General features: G+C 33.7%; 1 protein-coding gene across 1 annotated transcript; it reads right to left on the bottom strand.

The window, feature by feature from the left end:
• Nucleotides 1-17,130: 17,130 nt before the first annotated feature.
• On the bottom strand, nucleotides 17,131-18,114 carry LOC130450573 (uncharacterized). The gene is made up of 2 exons (XM_056789024.1): nucleotides 17,916-18,114; nucleotides 17,131-17,867 (listed from the first exon to the last, which is right to left on the bottom strand). The coding sequence occupies exons 1-2, from the start codon at nucleotides 18,112-18,114 to the stop codon at nucleotides 17,131-17,133; spliced, it is 936 nt and encodes a 311-aa protein (XP_056645002.1).
• Nucleotides 18,115-21,221: the final 3,107 nt, after the last annotated feature.

The following is a 21,221-nucleotide window of genomic DNA, read 5'->3' as shown; positions in this document are numbered from 1 at the left end:
TTATTCTGAGAAAATGATAAATAACATATTGAATACAAGGATAACCAAATACTACAATAAAATAAGGAACAAAACAGAACCTAAACATCCAAATATAGAATACATTTCGTTACCATATGTACAAGGACTTTCCTAACAACTATCAAATGATTTTAATAAATATGGATCATAGTCATAAAGGACATGAAAGCACTAAATTGAAATCTAAAATTGAATACAAACTCCACTTTAAAGCAGTATTCACAAATATTATATGTATTTGTACAGACAAAGTGATTCAGAAGGTCAGGTAATCATCCTGTCCCTTTGTCCTTTTATATTTTTCAAGATGAAGGGAGTCTAAGAAACTGTAGCCTTGGTTTTAGGAGGGTTAACTTCAGATGGGTACCACAGATTCTTAGAATCGTACGAACAACATTGGAATTATTGTTGAATTTAGGTCGGTAAAAAATTAATAATCGCTACACCTCGTATACGAACAACATAACAAATGACATGGAAAGCAAGTCTACAATAATATGATTATGATAAGAGAAGTAAAGAGTCAACAACGGGTTTCAAATGAAATCGAAAGACAACTTGAATATTCTGAATTCAAACATCAATTCTGAATTATGATTAGCTTCGTTACGATAGATTGAATTGAGTTCAAACTCACAAAAATATGATAATACTTACCATCAACGGGCAAGTTTCATTATATAATTCAAAACATCATCAGAACTCAACTATCCTCGTGAATAATTGTGGAGCTACACGTGAATTGAGTTGCTTCTAAACCATCCTGTTAATTCGAATTTTGTATTAATATATATCACCTCATATATGTTAGGTATAAGGGCCTCTATGTACAAAAATTCAAGTGTGGTGAAACACACACAGGTGGCCGCCCACCAGTAGTTACGAGAATGATCCCTGAAGTACCTAGTCTGTCCTAGAGATGGCGATAGTGGCTTGAAAAGTACCACTGTATTAGAAAGTATACAATCTATATAGCATATGTTTCAAGTTAGAAGACGTCCTGTTGTTTAGTATTTGTTTGGCAGCCATCAATAATTAACGTTTTCAGTGAACTTGTAAACATTGAAAAAATTGGTCATCGTTATGTGATACAATACAATCAGTGGTCTACCAAATGAGGTGACTACTCCAGAAATGTTTAAGAAAATTTGGACATGAGAAAGCTTCTGCGTAAAATGGGGGCCACGTTTGCTCACAATGAAACAAAAACAGCATCGTGAAGATATTTCCATCGAGTGTTTGTCAATGTTTCACAAAACTAGAGCAAAATTTTAGCGCCGTTTCATAACTATGGATGAAACGTGGGACCGTCACTTCACACCCGAAACAAAAGAACAATCACAACTATGGACTGAAAGAAGGCAAAGACCGTTTCATCTGCTGGCAAGATCATGACGTCGGTTTTTGGGATGCGTGTGGTATAATTTTCATTGCCTATCTTGAAAAAGAAGAATCATCAACGGCGAGTATTATGCGGACTTATTGTAATGTTTGAGTGAAGAACTCAAGCAAAAACGGCCGCATATAGCTAAGAATAAAGTGTTGTTTCATCAAGACAATGCACCAACTCACACATCCGTTATTGGAATGATTGAAATTAATTAATTAAATTAAATGAAGTTTAAATTGTTACCTCATGCACCCTATTCGCCAGATTTAGACCCCTCGGATTATTTTCTGGTCCCAGACTTTAAAAATGGCTCGATAGTCAAAGATTTTTCAACAATGAAGAGTTGATGTCGGCAGTTAATGGCTATTGTGAGGAGCTTGACGATGTTTATTATAAAAAGGGTATCTAACTTATTGAACATCGCTGGGAAAAGTGTATGTAGCTAAAAAGAGATTACTTTGAGAAATAAATATATTTTATTTCTAAAGGTTTTCTTTGTTGGGCCAGGTACTTCTGGGACCATTCTCGAAGACTATAACGTTTCTTTAATCTATAACGCTTTGGTATTTTCCGTATTTGTTAAACGATCAAATTTATGAATACACCTCAAAATAAGGAATAACAGAGGTGAAAGAACTGGATTGCTACTTCTATTTTATTACAGAAAGTTTTATTGCTTTTCCGTTAAGGGTATATTTGTGAAACATATTTTATTAGTATTAACCCTATTCTTGTCACCCGAATTCTTTGTCTCTATCCATAAAATTTTCTCTTATCTTATAGGTAGGAATCAAGGGTGTATTTATGAAGTAACTTTTCAGATAAAGAAAGTTTTGACGGTATTATCGTGATAAATTGGTTAATATATTTTAAGGAATGTCAGAAAAGTATTATAAGAAGTTAAACATAATTTTATGACAATCCATAAAATTGAGTTAGCTGAAGTGAAAATGAACAAGTCTCATGTAGCATGCTATATATTTGATCTTCCATTAAATTTAAGTTTATTAGTTTATTTATAATTTATGTTATTATTGCGTTGCTTATCTACTGAAAATAAATATTCGACTGAACCCACACCGAACACTATAAAACAAGTAATAAATGCGAAGATAGTCTCAAAAGTCACCGATCCAACAGAAATATTGGTAAAAATTTTTCTATTCTTTATCGTACCTTTTTTATAGTAAAAACTGTATTGCTTATTTTAACCATTGCGATAATGGGTTTTTGAAGAAACAACACTTTTGTAATAGTCATATGGCGGCTTTTTCTTGACTTCATCGTTTTTCATGATATACAATGAAAATTATTTCACGCGTATCTTAAATAATCGACTCCATGACATTCTCTGCAAATTAAACAGTCTTCATCTTCTTTGGAACTGCTTCTCTCTTTTCAGTCCATTATTTTGGGTATTTTGTCTCAGCAGTAAAGAGATGGATCTACTCGTATGAATCAGTTATAGTATGAAATCCTAAAAAAATTGTCGTTAAACACTCAATTAAAAATCTCCACGATACAGTTTTTATTCGAGTGTGAACAGTACTACTACGTGGATTTTCTCTATTTCCACAAACCACTGGAAACCTATGCTATATATGACTGCCAAACTGATATTAATCAATGCGTGTGCTCTACACATCAATTACAGGTCATGCCGGTGACTTGTGTGACTATCCAGTTTTGTTCATATAACAACAAGGCGTCCAAGTACTATAATAACCGTGCCTAACATAAAGCAGAATAGCATAAGATGATCATAATGGACTCAAGTCTCATCTTAAACAACAGCATCTTACTGGTATATCTAGAATATATAATAACTCTAATCCAAACAAGATGAGAAGATTTGTAATTTCGGTAATTATCAAGATTGTAAATCCATTAGAAAATATTTTGTTGATTGTAACTCAAAATTCTGGAGAAACATTAAATGTGGACTATCCTATTATTTTATTATGTAAAAAACTAATGCACCACTCAGCTTAGAGCCGGTATTATTTACCTATCCCGAATACAGAGTATTAAAAAGAATTGGGCTCGGTTCAGATAACAAACTTGCACACTACCTTCAGGATGTCGGCGAAGATGTTTTTAGATAATCCCAGATCGGCGATACTATCGTGTAGGGACTTAAGCACGATGCCAGTTGCTGGCATAATAACTGGGACTATTTCCACATTTTCCCTGTGCCACATCTGTTTAATCTCAATTGCGAGATCCGTGTATTTTGCCAGTTTCTCCGGGGGTTTGTTGAGAACGTTATGAGTGTTCGGTATAGTTATAGTGACAAGAAGGACTGAATTGACTCTTCTATAAACCACCACGATGTCAGGTCTGCTATCGTCACCTGTCAATCGGTGATAATGGACCTAGCGTAGTCTAAAATTGTCATTTTCGAGCACCTTCTGCGGCTGGTACTTGTAATACGGTGTATACGTATTGAGAAGACCGAACTTTTTGGCCAGTGTTTGGTGGATGGTGTTGCACACTTGGTTATGCCGGTGTAGGTAGTCGGTATTAGCTAACACACTATAAGCAGATGTTATATATTAAATGGTCTCTGATGTTAGTTGGCACTTTCTGCATTTGTCTGATTGAGTGTTTGGATCCTTAATAATATTTTTCTTGTAGTTATTCTTATTAACAACTTGATCCTGGATAGCCATCATGATTGCTGCTAGTAAGCCATTTGTTTGAAGCTTCTTTGTCAACATGTGACTGTTTGAGATCGTGATGATGTCTACCGTGTAGTGCCTTTTGTGACCTTCTTGGTGTTTAATAGTATCTTCAAGTAAGATTCTGGCGATGCTAGGTCGATCAAACCTGTCCCACCCTCTTTTCGGATAATGTTGTTCTTATAATGGATGACTTTGGGTGGTTTTTGGTGATTTTCATCATCATTGTTCATGTTAACCTCTGAATTCCCTCTAGCTCTACTTTCGTCCACTTCAGGGTTCCAAAAGAGTACGTTAAAATAGGTGTTGATTGCCTGGACTAAGTTGTCTGCATTTGATTCGGACTTTATAAGTGACTTAACTCTTTTGGTTTATTGATCCCGGATTTTAACTTCTGCCTGCTTGTGGTCCAATAACTTAGCCTGTTAATATTCTAGGTAGGTTTCTCCGTTTTCCATTGCCTATACGATATCTCCATTGGGCAGCTGCACATTTCCGTTCATTACAAAGCCTTTCTCCATATGTAGGATCTTGCACTTAGATTAGTTCAAGCTCTATATGAATATAATTGAAGAATCGATGTGTTATATCGATAAGGTGATTTATTTGACGATCATTTGCTGCGTATAGCTTGATATCGTCCACGAAGAAAAGGTAGAAAAAGGTATAAGTGGTGTTTTGTGAGCTCGAATGCTGAATACGTACTTTTTATCACTGAGCATGGTAGATAAGGAATTCATTGCAAGATAGAATCACAACGAACTCAAGGAGTCACCCTGGTATCTTCCCCTACGAATTGGTATTTCGTCAGTCCTGAGTTAGTTTGGGCCGATTTACAGATGTAGTTTTCTACGCCATCCTTTCATTGTTGTTCAAAGGAAGGTTACAATGGTTGGATGGACAGAGCCCACAAAAAGTTGTTTTCTGCACCCTTGGTTATCTCTTCTACAACCTTTCTGTTCCTCTGCTAAAATATTATTTTCCTCGACGCGCCTATAAATTCTGTTAGTGATACAAGCTGTGAGTATCTTATATAGAGTGGAAAGGCACGTGATAGGGTCTTTCGTCTGAGAGCTCTTTGGAAGCAAATGAGTGGAACTCAGTGCTAGGAACGGATATCTTCTGGGTTCAGTAAGAGGTGAGAAAATTGCTTCTCTAATTCCCTGTGTACGCTCGGGAATTTCTTATACCAAAAGTTTTGAATATTATCGACTCTCGTTGCTTTCCAGTCGTTGGTATTCTAGATTACGTCAGTGATTTTCTTTAGTGTGAAGTCATCAAACTGTATCGGAACAATTTTTGATTCCGTATCTTCGGCTGCTATCGGTAGTTCCAAGTTTCCTGTAGAATACTTTTTGGTTACTAGGGAAAGTGTTATTCTGTAGCTTCTTTTTTGTACACTCAATGTATCTCGACAAACGTTTTCACATTTCCTCAGCAGTTCTCTAGAAAATTTTCACCTACACTTTGGACGTCGAAGTGAGGCTCGAACGGATGATATGTCCTCTGGAAATGGTAAATGATAATACACTACACGAATGTGAACTGCACACTCAAGCACAGGTTAAGGAGTTTAAATTCTTAATATAAGCTTTCACGTTATTTTTTACACCTTCCTTGGTATATGCACTGTACCGAAGACTGCTACCTGTTAGATCTTCTCCGCACGATGTTTGCCTAGTAATTTCTCAACCAATTTGCGAAATTTTCTGGAAACATATCCCATGGATCTGATGACTAGTGGTAAAGTTAGCACTATTGTGTTTCACATTCCTTTTAATTCGATGACCAGACCTTTGTATTTCGGTTTTTTCCTGCCTCTTTCTTTATGATGTTGTGGTCGTCAATCGTCAATCGCTATGGGTCGTTATATTCGCCAGTGTGGGTTTCACCGGGAGTACCGTTTCCATTTTACGCTGCGATGATTATTATTTTTATTATCGTTGACTATGAGATCTATTGGGTTTGAATTAAATGTATCATGAGAAGCATGTTGTTAAATTGAAGTAGTTTTATATATCGGTTTTTAAAGAGAAAACATGGGAAATATATGGATTTTTTCTAAATATTTGGAGGAAAGCCAAATTCTTCGCACGAGATCCAGAAAATAGAGATTATATATTTTGTTACTTCCCAATCCAGCATGTTTTCCCATTGGCGCACCAGTGAGTGAATGAGAAGCTGTTTTTCAATTTGGAAAAAATATTATATAAATTATGTATAACATAATTTTATCATATTGTTAGGACATAAGGATTAACTTGGGGAAAATATGTTCTAAAGCAAGATATTATGATTAAATCACTTTCTTATATGCAAAACTTCCAAAAAGGATATTTGAACTCTATTTCTTAGGAAATAATCATCTCCAAAACAAATTTTACCACGGTTTTTTTTTAAGAAAGTAACAACACAACCAGATGAACTAATTTTTAGACGCCATAAATCCTGCCATTCTTGATAAATGAATATTATATCTGGGTAAAAATATGAGAAGAAAAATTTTCGATTTTTTACTGAAACAACTAAAGCTACAAGCCTCCCTATTTGGAATAATTAAAAAACATCTGTATAATAATTTACCCTGTCCGATTAGTCTCGATGAATTTGTGAAATTAATAAAACCATTGTCAATTATTAAGAGAAAAGATTAGGTCTACATCATGTCTACAATGAAATTAAAACTTAGTTGAGAAACAGGAAGAGGTTTCATGAATAAAACTGAAACTACATATATATATATATATATATATATGTATATATATATATATATATATATATATATATATATATATATATATATACAGAAAGAAAAAATGTTAAATAATGTGGAGTAAAATTCAATTAACTAATAGAATAACCCTCTTAAACAGTAACCATGAAAAAGTGAAAAAGAATTCATCGATCACAGAAAATCTGATTTTCAAGAAATTAATTGTATTGATTGTGAAATTAAGAATAGTTCTAATAATTATATTCTATCGACGATAGAGACAACAGTAAACAGCAATATTGGGAGCAATTAATTTTATACTGAACTGCGGAACATAGATGCAAATTTTAAGGATTTTCAACGTCATGTGAAGAAAATTAAGAAGAAGAAAAAGCTGTTAATAGCTTCTGTTTCTATTCTGGGCTTCAAAATTTCGAGTATACTGACTAAATAAGCGCGTGCAAAATAGTAACTTTGTATAATTCATAAAAGTTTGATATAGAAAGATCAAATTTATTAAGTTTTTCTGCTCAGTATTTATTCATTTTTTTTCTAATTAGTTATTTAGTATGGGGTCAACTTCGTATAATTAGGAAAATATAATGTGAAAATATGAAAACATTGAAAGTGATCACATCCATATTTTATTCCGTAAGATACTATTAGTTTCATTGAATAAAATACTTAAAATCCATGAGGTTTTTTGTGAAACCTTCAACACAACTTATACGCGCTTTTGTAACGGTTTTAATTACTTATACTCCCGCCATAATCTTCTTTCTTTGTATATATTTTATATCATGTATATTGTTCACGTCGATAAAATAGCAGTAAAGATAAACTTGGGAGAATTATAAAGTTGGAATAGTTTCTGTTCTATCACGAATATGTATTGATCGAGTCAACAGAGAATGTGTCCTAAAATGAATGTATTTGAAACCTTTTTTGAACAATCGATATGCAACAGTCAAAGTAAGACTACTAGCACCATCTATTTTTTTATTTCTGAACATTAATATTAAATTTCAATAGGAAGCTGTAGTTGTATACTTTGAACTCATTTACGTAGTAGTAATAATCATCTATTTATATTTGATGTATGAGGGTTTCAAAGAAAAACTTGACTGGATTTTTTCAGAAATATCTAGTTTTTGATAAAAAACAGAAATTTTTTTATGACAACCATTTCTAAAATTTACCACAATCGTTGGTAGATGAAGACTCTGTCGTTTACTTTGTCTATCGCCATCTATACAAAAATAAGCCGAGAAACAAAATCAATAAAATTGAAGTGTTCCGTTAAATATTGTAAACCACAAATTTCAACCTCATTTTAACAATCGATGAATTGATATTAGTTTCATATAAAGGCAATTTTATCATTATCATATGTCACGTGGTCGCTTTTATGATCATTTTCCTGTTTTCTATATCAGAGGATTTTCATATAATCGAATATTTTGTGTTTCTCTTTATTTGATCTGATTTGATTTCTAATAGATACGGTGCTTCAATTTATTTTACTACAGTAATTATTATATGGCTCACTGAAACTATCACCATCTCTATGTACAATAATATAATGAGAAACAAAATCAATGAATATGATGTTTCCTGTTGAACTTGATAAAATATTAAATTTCTTGTAAATATTTCATTATATAGAACCTATCTCCACTCGACTTTATAATATGATATACAATTAACTCTACTAAATATAGATAATATAATATTATCAATTTTACTCAACTCCATGCGATGCCGGTAAGTGGCGCCTCTATAAATCGAAATTCTTATCGTGGTCATCCATTATTATTTGTAATCTGGAAGAAGAAAAACTACTATTTCGCCATAGCGAATAGAGCAATTTTTATTCTAATAAAATTGTACGTAAAATCATTATTTATGAACTATGTTATTCACTTCTTCTGAATGGTAGTGTCAAATAGAAAATAAGCTTGGTATCGATAGCATCAATGATCCAATCATTTGCTTAAACTTTCTAAAAGATTTTTCTTGATATATTTTAGAAAAAAAAAGGACTATGGTTTTAAAGATAATTCATAACTCATATTCTGACATTTGACCATAAAGTCCTAATATACGGTTGTTACCGACTATTAAATTGTTTTTTCTATCTGCGATTTTCAACATTAGTATTTCCAGTTTGATTATAACGTACCTAGTAATCAATTAATAACCTAGAACATACATCTGTCCATTTGCATAGTGTAATTTATATTATGATTAAGTCGTAAATTGTAACCATTTCAGGATATCCATCAACTTTCAATTCAAACATTGGAAAGATAAGCTCTTACATTTGAAGTTTTCTTACAAGTCTTTAAGACCATCAACGTTGCAGTCGTCCAAAATATACACCAATGTCAGAAAACATTGGAAAAATACAGGATACGATTATCCTCTATTAACCGAAAGAGATTTAGTAGGAATCCTTTGTATCTCATTAAGTAGTAACAGCAATATTTTGGTAGGTCTCTTGAGTAACATGAACGAATAAATAAGCTTATGAGCATAGTTTTATAACTGAAGATGTGACGTTAGTTTACCACCATGATCCGCGATTATAACAAGGGGTACTTCAGGGGAACGCCAAACAAGCTAGGATCCAGACACTGCTCAAATCCGTTTTTTTTTTTGGTGTGCTGAAGGAATTTAGTTTATTAATTACTTTTAAATAATGAATGCAGACAACTATTATAATCATATGAATGAACTAGATTTAAGAAATGCTGAAATTCCTGGTTTAAAAGAAAAAAAATATATTTCATCAGGATGATGTACCCTCTCATACATGTTCAAAAATCATCGTCAATATCAGTGAATAAAAATACAAACTATTGTAACCTGCACCCTTTTCGCCAAAATTCCCCTGACTTTATTTTTTATTTTCGCATACAAAACTATTCATGTATTATAAAACATTTCCGTTGAAGCAATAGAAGTTAGTAGCCGTGGAAGCGTATTTCAATAGTCTTTTAGATTCTCACTGGAAATGGAATTCATCATTGAAATAAGTAGATTGAAATTTAGGTTGAGTAAATTGAATAATAAAATCTGCCTGCCAAAACTGTCACGTTCCTGTGTCCGTCAAGCACAACATCACATATTGCAGACAAGAACTATCAGTTTAATCCTTTTAACCCTTTAATTCAGCTAACATTGAGGAAACACGCAACTGCCTGATAGAAAACAAGAAAGTTTTGAAGTTTTCAAGCTATATCAGAAAATATTATTCATATAATTTATGTATTAAAGAGAGAGAGAGAGAGAGAGAGAGAGAAAGAGAGGCCCTTTCATGTGGCTTCATACACGTGCATTAACCCGGCCTAAGGTGATCAGAGTCACTTCTCTGAGCACACTTAACCAAGTCTCAACAGGCGCCTCCACGTCGCGGGGGTAGGCCCAGCTTCGAGCTGGTGGCTGAGTTCTGTTGAGGACCCAGTATTACGGGGTATATCACTTTACCATGATAACGGGCGAAGTCCACAGCGGTGAGGGAGGCGGAGAAGGTGGACTTCGAAACGACCAACTCAACGCATGGGGCAACCCTCCTTTTAGGGATTGTATAGAAGAATGGTATAGCGGCAGCTACACCATTACTAAACCAAGGCTAGTGATAAGTAGTGTCTCTAAAGGCTAGGCTTTGACAATGACAAGCGACAATCACATATAGATTTCATCGTCTGTGATACTCCGGTGTAGAAAGCAAGGAGAAACTACTGCACTATTAATTCTCAGGAACAATCACAATAATAAGTCATAAAAGTGAAACGGCCCCGAGTCTCCGACGTCCCTTTAATGGGACAGGGATGCGAAGAATCTCGGGTGGAAAAAGAGGGATGCGACTTTAAGTCAAATTGCAACGTGGAATATTAGAACCCTCTATAAAGATGAGAAGTTAATAACTGTCGCTGTGGAGATGCGTAGATTGGGCTTAGAGGTCCTTGGTCTCAGCGAAGCTAGGTGGCCAAATGCAGGACAATGTAATCATGACGATGTGGTACTTTACTACTCGGGAAGCTAAAATATATACTTGGATATCACCACGGAATAATGAAGACAAGATCATGAGGCACCAAATTGATTTCATTTGTATCAACAGGCGGTTTAGGAATAGCATTAAAAGCGCTAAGACATACCCAAGTCCAGACGCCGACACGGACCATGAACTACTCGCAGCCAATGTAAAAGTAAAGCCAAGAACCAAAAATATTAGATATTAGAAATACAATAAAAAAGATAACAATGATCACAAGGAACACCGAAGGAGAGATCCAGTCGACAGAAGATGACAAATAACGGACTTGGGAAGATTACATCAAGCGCCTATTTGCAGCAGAGCGAGATGACGCGGGAGAAGAAAGCGGACAGACGAAAGAGCTATCTATTCTTAAGACCGAAGCATGCCATAAAAATCTCGAAAACAGACAACATTCCAACAGAATGCTTGAAGACTTTGGACGATAGGAACTTGACCCATCTTACAAAATTGTTCAATAAAATCTATAAAACAAGAGACATTCCAAAAGACTGGCTTTAATCATTATTCATTCCATTGCCTAAAAAGATCAAGTCCTGTGACGAATATCAAATGATCAGTTTGATGAGCCTCACACTAAACTCTTGAAAATAATCCAGCAGAGAATATATCAATATAAATGTGAAGAACAACTAAATCAAACGCAGTTTGGCTTCAGAGAAGAATTAGGAACTAAAGAAGCATTATTCGCTATCACAGTACTACTACAAAAGTGCAGAGAATACAACAAAAATGTATATGTCTATTTCATTAATTTCCAGAAGGCCTTTGATAAAGTCCAACACGATAAATTTATAGAGAATTCAACAACTATTAACTTAAATCCAAACGATATACAATTAATCTATTAATCTATTAAATCAAACTCCAGTAGTGCGTGTCGAGGACATGGAGACAGACGAAATTCAAAAGGGAGTTCGCCAAGGCTGCGTTTTTCTCCACAACTATTTAATCTATATTTTCAGTTTGTATTTGAGAAAGTGCTGGAGGAGAGACATGAGGGGGTGAACATCACTAGAACATTAATTAACAACAACTCGCCAATGATACTGTTGCACTGGCTGAGAGTGAAGAAGATATTCAAATCCTATTAGAGAGAATCAACCGAGAATGTGATAATGTAGGACTCACTATAAATATTGAAAAAACGAAATTCATGGTTATAAGTAAAAACCAAACTATTAATATTAACCGTATGGATCCAGACGAAGAAATCAAGATCAGAATTGGCTCTAAAGGCATTGGTCAAGTACTCCTCAATGTTTGAAAACAGAAATCTAAACCTCCATGTCAGAATAGGATTTATGGAATATTATGTGTGGTCAGTACTGCTGTACGGAGTGGAAACCTGGACCTTGAAAGTTAAAATGATCAAAAAATTTTTGAGATGTGGCTCTATAGACGCATCCTGAAGATACCCTGGACCAACGACGAAGTACTATTGGTCGCAAAGGAAAGCTGTTGACAATTATTAAGATTAGCGGGTAGCCGCGTACAGGTGCAGCTATATTATCATCTGTCGTAGGCTAGTTAGATGATGAACCGGTTCACCAGGTTCCAGGAAAACCACAGAAGCCTGCAACATAGATGATTGACGAGGTGGAATTTGAATGTATTTCAATAGCAAAAAATAACATAAAATCTTTTTCAAACTACAAAACACGTTGAACGACCAATTTTATCACTAATTTTAAGAATTGTTACGGACCAATACATTGCCATACAGTTTACTTCGTTCATACAGATGACGCATTGTTGGTCAAAGTAACATACATATGCATATTCAAGAATTTCATTAGTAGAACTAGAAATCGAGATACCGTTTTATCGAAAATGGCAATTAACTCATAGAAAATAAGTATAAATTAATAGTCTATTCAAAAATGATTTACCAAATTATTATAATGAATTTCTAGTGATAAAGGATGGAAATATATATAATGCAGAGAACCTTTAAAGATCAATATCCGTCCTTATGTACATGTACATTATAGTACATATTAATACTAATTTTTTACTAAACAAAATGTACCGATAATAAGAATTAAATGGAAAAAGCTTAGAGACTTTAGATCAGATAATAGAATAGAGAATTAGATAAGAATATATAAATAAAGAAAATTATAACAAACAAAAAGTCCACTTAAATAATGTATTTTTCAAAAAATATAACAAATCTGAATGAAATGAAAATAGTTGTAATACTTCTAAGCTCTTCATTTGCTAGCGATATTACGAATTATGATTATTCATTTGTAAGTTGGGCAATTAATTTTTCAATTAGTAGCTATCATTAGATTAATTAAAGTCACAGCCACACCATTAAAATATACTCTCAATTTCGCGTTTACAGGAAATAGGTCAGTTAATACCTGGCTCACTTCTGAGCTCTATTCAACTGAAGCTTGATAATTAACAAATGACTGAAAAACTAGTATATAGTATAAATGGTTTGTATATACGGAAAGAAGAACAACCCAAAATATTCAACCCCCACCGTTCCTTGAGGGGTTTTGTAACAGTAGTGGTGGTCCCCGTTTAAAATACGCACTGCAGTGGCAAACAACGCGACGTTAGAGAAAAACCGGGTCATGAATTCAATATTGAAAAACTCACGTAAACAGAACCTCGTGATAATACTTAACATATTATTTACTTTTCACGTATACAGAATGTCCAAAATAATATTCATTTTACAAAAATGGTTGAAAATTAGTAGTATGACAGTAGTTCATATGGTTCTTTAATATGTTAATCTTAATGCTCTATTTTTCTAATTAGTTGAGTCAAGAAAGCAGCAGCAAGTAAAACTCAGAAATACATAACACATGTAAATATTTTTACTGACTTTATCTGGTACTACTTGCTCAATGCATTGAAAGATATAATCTTAGAAATTGTATTATAAACCTATGAATCTCACAAAATAACATTTTTAGTCAGGTTCTCTTTTTATAACAAACAAGGCTGTCAATTGTCAATCATTTCATTATATTGTTTCTTGTTCTCTTGGTAATGTGAAAATTTGCAAGAAATTTGTGTTAACATCTACTTAACATTTGTGTTAACATTCTAAGCAATTCATCCACATGATATCCCACATATTACCGATGAGATTTGAATTTGGTGACTAGAGTGGCCACGGCAAAACATTAACATCAAATTTCTGAATAAACTACATAGTTTGTTATACAATATGACGACATGCGTTGTCTCTTCAAACCATTGGGCAACAATTTGACACTTCCTCTAGTAGTGAATTTGAGTGGGTTTTGTAATATTTGATGATCCTTTTTTGGATAACTTGTGATTTGATACATACCATGGAATATCTACTAGTTGATAGAGTATTTTCGATTGGGATCTCTGAATAATATTTATATTAGATTTGAAAGTGCAGCCCCCTAGCTCAATTCCATATGTTCATATAGGCTTGATGACAGACTTGTAAATAAGGACTTTGTTTTCAAGTGAGACTTGATGTAATTGATTTAAATGAGCCTGAACCTTGTTGCTGGTTGTGGTTCTTGATCAGTAGTGAGGATGACTGTGTCGTCAGCAAAGCTCATGTTGTTGTATACTGTTTTTCTAGTATATCTGATATATACAGTATGTGAAGTAGCGGGCCTAGTACGCTACCGTGTGTACCCCTGCTGCTACAGTAAAATATTCGGAATTTTCCTCATTAACTTTTGTTTAGAAGGTTCTGTTGATTAAGTAAAATTTCAGAAGTGAGTCCTTGATGCCACACTCTGTCAAAAGCCTGTCCGATATCGAGAAAAATATCAAAGCAATATTCTTTGTTCTTCAGGGCTTTGTTTAGTTTCAGAGTCGGTGAACTTGTTGTACTGTGGAATGTTAGTGTCGGAATCCAAATTGATCCAATCCTGTGGGGGTAGGTCTTAAGTTATTCTACGTAGGAGTAATTTTTTAAGGAGTTTGGACATTGTTGGTTATAGGCTTATTGGACGGTAAGATGACACGTTGGTTCGGTCTTTTCCTGGTTAGTCAATCAATATGATTTGTGCAGCTTTATATTATATATATTTTTGACTTTGTGTCCTAATTTGTTTAGCTTTTCTTCGATAAGTTTCGTATTAAAGGAGTGATGCAAATATTTGATCACCACACTGTAGGCTCGTATTTCTTTTAGTTGGTGGTGTGATGTATTATGTTCCCATTCTTCAAGTAAATGGATAGTTTACTATAATTGTCTATGGTATTACAACTTATTCTGACAACATTGTTAGCCAGGCATTTGGTGGTGTACTCATCTTGTTCTAAACAGTCCCATATCTGCTCTATCATTAAGCTGTAGTTGATTACTTTATAGACGTAGATAGGAGGGTGTCTACTTTTCTGTACTTTGCAGTTATCTTCACTTGGAGCTGAATTTTCTCTTTCTCTTGGAGAGATGTACCTGTTCTTTGTTGTAGTGGTATTGGTTCCCATTCTGTCACCAGTTCTTACTCTCTTTTTTCTTTTAGTGTTTCTAAACTGCTGCCATAATATTTTACTTATATTCTCCTCTTAATTACGTTCATATTCACTAGTTGAGGGCATTCGTACTAATTGCTGATTTCTGTTATGAAAATAGAACACTATTATCGGTTGCAGATGGTTGTGGGTTAAAGGGTGCTTGTTGCATGGGTAACGAGGGATTAAGGACTACTTGTTGAGGCATTTGCTCATTGTATCAATTTTGTTTTGTTGGTATGCTTTGTGGTTGTGAATTTTATAATGTCGGGATAAAATTGTTTTGACACGCCATTGGAGTAGAAGTAGGAAGAAAAGTTTGTACATACGTGTTTGGCTGGTAGTTCATATCCACACTAAAAGACTTATCTATTTCAAACATTTTATTATAAATTTGATTACCTCAATGTTTTGATTGATAACGATTCAATTATTATAACCAGAGCTCCGCAGTGCTCGGTGGTATTCGAAGTCGTTTGTTAAGATGAAAAGTCACAATACGCAGCTGCAATCGAAGAAAAGAGTAAGCAGAAACTTGAATTTCTTCTTCATCTGTATTTTCCATCCAGACTTCTCCAGTGATTTCCAGCACGTTCAATGTCAAAAGGAACTGAACAAAAAACTTATGGTACAAATTACATAATTTACGAGTATATGAACTATGTTTTCGATTTATTTTTTGATTTTGTATAGCTGAATAATTCATAATATATATTGTCAAAAATAACTTATTATATCGTGTTTGTTAATTTAAAAAGTAGTGAGAATACATTCATATTTCTAATATCAAGGTACACAGTTGGATTAATAACTAAAAATCATTATTCTTAGATTTCAATACTTTTGTGAAAATTAGGTGTTTTTTAAAAATTTGTGAAACATCAGATTTTATTCAACTGGTATGCTAAAATGAGGTAGTGGGTACTGTAAAATGGGGTATCTCCTATTAAACTAAATTAATATCATATTGTATATTTAAAAAATAGAAAGTTTCCAAAACGCGTATATTACCGACATTATATACAAAAATCACATTCGTATTGCTCATCATCTTCGTCAATCCCGGCACATATTTCATGTGCCCATCAAATTACAAATAAGACACGCAACATTTTCCTCTTCGTCTTCACAACCTTTTAGCGTTACTTCTACAGTTGATTTTGAAAATTCGATTTTTCTTGATTTTTTACTCTAAATTCAGATTTCTTTTCACAGGCTTCTTCTTTCCAGCTTCTATTTCGGCAATCAATTCATTTTTATACGGTGACTCTGTTAAAACTGCCGTTTCCCCCCTCTTTGTGGTTTTAGTTCTCGCTGTTTCTCTATTGAAATGCGGCACTGTCTAATATATTTAGGAGAAATTGCAAATGCAGCTACAGTAGCCTGTTCAGATGATGAGCTTGGGCTAGAAAGATTTTTTTCCGAACATGAAGTGCTAGACAAATCTGTTTTTTCTATAGTCATATCGGAATTTGATGGGCCTGCAATTTCAACTGTTTCCTTTTGAATAGTGGGGAGTGGAATCTTCATTTTCTATCGTGTAAGTAGTTTCAGCAGGTTGAAACATCCAGTCCTTAAACACACTACGATCCATAGGGAAAATCCCTGTCTTTCTGAATCTATTAACTGCAGTCTCCATAACTGCCACTTTCATGAAAGCAGTGCCGAAAAGTTTTACAACCTGTCTGATAGTTATGACCCTTCCAGGGTTCATTTGCATCCACTTTCTACACTCTTCAGAAAAATAAGTGCTAACTGGAGACAAGAAGGATCTAAAGGCTGCATCCTATGAGATAAGCTCCAAAGATTTGGTATGGGTTGCGCGCCCATCTAAGAGTAGAAGAACTGGATGTCTTTCTGTTGGCTTGGCAAAATTAATAAAGCGCTTAAACCACTTTAAAAAAATATCCTTTTGCATCCAACCACTTTCGTGATATTTGGCTGAAGTCCCTGGTGGTATACCTTCTAATAGCTCTTGATTGGCTTTCTTTCGAGGAAATACAAACATAATGAGCATATAATTTCCTGCGGTTCTCATACAAGTTTCTGCTGTAACCAAAGTTCCTCGCTCCTCCGAAACAACACTTACAACCTTACGTTTACCTCGCAGAGCAAGAACTTTCGATTGCTTCTTTGGAACAGTCGTCACACCAGTTTCATCCACATTGTAGATTCTATCTGGTGAAAACTGGTATTTGGCGAATGATCTTTCTAGTAAATCAAAGAAATTGTTCACTACTGCTCTATCAAAACCCATCGCTCGAGCACGAAATGTTGCTTCTGGAGATCTAAGCCTCAGATCAGGATAACGCTTAAGAAATGAGTACTGCCAACACTTTCCAGCCATTTGTTTGCCTCTGTTGAAATTGTGCGGTAGGTTGTTCCGCTCTGCAAGTTCAAATACAAGACTTCGTAGTTCCCTTAATGTTAGTCCGAAAAATCTATTTTCCATTAGAAGAGCATACTCTACAAGTTCCTGTTCCTGCCCTGAACTAAATACCGGTTTACGACTTCCTAATGAACCTACAATACGTTGTATAAATAATAGAAACAACATTAAAATGATTATACCTTTCTTGCTTGCATCGGAAATAGTTGCACCTGATTTCCCTTTCTTAACACGATTCTCCAATGTGATCTGGGGTACTAAATATGCCTTTGAAGCTGTGAAATCGCCCATGTTTCCATTTATCATCTCTTGAATTGCAAAGTGCATGCTCTCCTCCGACCAAGACTGGTGGTTTGTTTTCCGTTGGTAATTACTAGCCATATTGTATTAAATATTAAGCAACCTGTCAGGAAAAACTAAGTGAGAAATGTATAAGTTTGATAAAACGGGGTACCCCATTTTATAAAACCAACTAGTACCCCATTTTATCGCACTGGTACAGTATTTACAAAATGTGTTGTAACTCCGCTAAAATTTATAGTTTTCTTCTAAAAGATATATCATTACATGGCTTAATAAGTAATTGAACCCATAGATATTTACCTGAGCTTATATTATCAACGATTTTAGACTCCTCACAAAAACTATTCACCATAAAATTTTAATGAATCGTCCAAAAAATTAAATTGTGTCTGCAAAATCTGGAAAACCCATACAATCGATTCACCTTCCTCTAAGCTACTAAATAGAATCATGCCCAACGCGGTTGACCACCTCCAAATGCTAAAGGTCGAGACAGAGGCACGAAAGTGGGGGTACCCCATCTTATCCGACTACCCCATTTTATCCAACTCTCCCCTTCACCAAAAACTACTAAGCATCTCACACCAAAACCCATCAAACTTTTTGAGTTGTTATCATGTTTACAAAAAGCAAATATATATGGACATGACAAAAATTGAATATTTCAAAAATCTTGATCATGGTACTGATTTTTTAGAAGCACAGATAGAAAGGATTCAAAAGGCCTGTATCTTATAAAAAACAAAGAATTTTTTGGTATATATTCATTGTTTTTGGGAGATATATTATTATTCTATTTGAATTCATAGAAAATATATCTATTTTGGAAATTGATTTTCCATTCAAACTCCTGCTATAACTTGAATTATTCAGAACTACAAATAACCAGCACTACGATCGAAATAAAATGAGTGGGTGCGTGGTTAATTTGACCTAAATATCATTATAAAAGTTTGTCTAGAGCAATAAAAAATAAATTTATTTGCTGTCGTAGACTGACCAAAATAGTGTTTCAAGAAATCCTGACTGTCTATACTGATGAAATACGAAACTTCAATCATTTAAACTAAGTTTTGAAAAATTTTAACGCCCACACACATATAAGTGTGCAATTTCGGCTCCTTCATTAAAGTCATACATTATTACATGACTTGACTTAAGTCAACTTATAATCGAAGTTAATAGAATTTAGAATAATTCATGAAAAAAAAGAATAGAATTTTTCTTGCAGATGTATGATTAATATCAGCTTGCAGATCTGCAACCATACATCGAATTTTTTCTTACATAAACTTAGAATAAAACATCTTCGATTCACGGTTTTCCTTCGAATTTTGTCCAATCCATTCCTTCATAGATTTCTTCATACTCATGTTACATAGAACCATAATTAGAACTACCTGGTTCTTTATTTATGTCCAATTTTCATTATTTCATACGGCGTACTATTGCCATAATTCTATTGTAGGTTTGCATATTTGTGATTTTCTTCCTATTCACCTGCGTTCTATATTTTGTCTAGTACTGTATCCCTAAGCTGATTCTTGGAATTGTTGTGTACTGAATCGTTTTGAAGGAATTCTCTCTACGCTTGCTCCAACTATTTTTCAATTTAATATCGCAATGAGATGTTCGCTCTAGGTTATTCGGAATATTCAGGAAACTATGTTTAGTAGGCAAAGCGTCGGTAGTTCGTACATTCATGTTTGTTCTGGCTAATATATTGGTCAATAAAATAGATAAGATAAGTTATCTATAGTTTGAAGATTATATTTCCTATAACGTTATTATGTAATTGAATTGGAACAAATGTAGTTGTAATATTCTAAACCAAAAATCTTTGCTTTATTGAGGCTAGCGCCCAAATAAAGCTTTATTAGCATAATATGATATCTTCCTAGTAACCATTTTTAGTTGTTGATGTATATATAATCTATATATAATTATACTACAATGTTTCATTTCAATTTGCCTTCTAAATATTGGCGGATACGCTGTGATAAAATGGCGAGTTCGCGTTATTTGTGCGAAGCTTTAGTTGAAAATTGAATCTCATAATTATGTCATCCAATTGACTTGATTTTAATATTATTTTGAACAAGAACTTTCTTTTTTCTTCTGGTACGTCAAAATTATATGATATATCTCATATGTGGTATTTTGTTTCGAATACCTTCTGTTTAGTTTTAAAGATCAATAGAACTCGTAATATTCCAGTATTTCGTATTACTAGTAAAATAAGAAGGAAAAAGAATAACATTAACGTTATTATGAATAATGAAACTCATTTCAAAATCAATATGGCATAACGTGCTCGAAAGACTGAATTTATTGAAAACTGTTAGTTTACCAGCAACATGGTTTGAAAGATAGACGGTATTATAGAAAATCATGTTTGCTCTGGAAATGTATTAAGCGTTTCGTGATATTGTTGATATTGACAACATATCTACTTGAGTAGATATTTTCAGAAGAGGTTAAAATGCAATTAATAAAAATAACTTTCGTTGGAAGAGCTGGAAATCTATCAAACAAAAATAAAGAGTACTTGTGGAGGCTGTAAAATATAACTACTAGAATGTGTGCTGGCAGTTGGCCATATAAACACATTTTAAATTACGAAATAAATACAAGAAAATATGAAATTTTCAGAATAGTGCTTTGAAATTTTGAATTAAGAAATATGTTGTTAGATTAGTTGCTCACAAATTGTGAGTTACGCGTGAATAAATTAAATTAAATATAAAAATTTCAAAACAAAATTATCTTTTGAACGTTGGCATCGCTATTCAAATGTCAATTTCGGGACCCAAAAAAAGAATAAATAATTTTGATTTGATAAATTTCTGGTTACTCATCTGAAAGGTACCGGAAAATTCAGTCAAACATTTGTTATAAATATTATCAAACATACCATATGGCCAAATCTATCAATTTCAGATATAATTTAAGTTGAAGGACGTAAATATGATAGATACGATGATAGTTTTGCCAAAATTTTGTGTGAATTATTATTGAACACAAGCGCTAAAATTAACAATTTCTAGTCAAAGCATGTACGGGTCGTTATTCAATTCAATCAAATGCTGAAAATGTCCTCATCCTCATCCTCATCATTTTTACAATGAAAAAATACATTATATGACGTTTTGTAACATATCTGGGTTAATAAATGCACATTCTTC

Source organism: Diorhabda sublineata, chromosome X (assembly GCF_026230105.1).
Source record: "Diorhabda sublineata isolate icDioSubl1.1 chromosome X, icDioSubl1.1, whole genome shotgun sequence".
Taxonomy (NCBI): domain Eukaryota; kingdom Metazoa; phylum Arthropoda; class Insecta; order Coleoptera; family Chrysomelidae; genus Diorhabda; species Diorhabda sublineata.
This window is presented reverse-complemented; position numbering and strand designations above follow the sequence as displayed.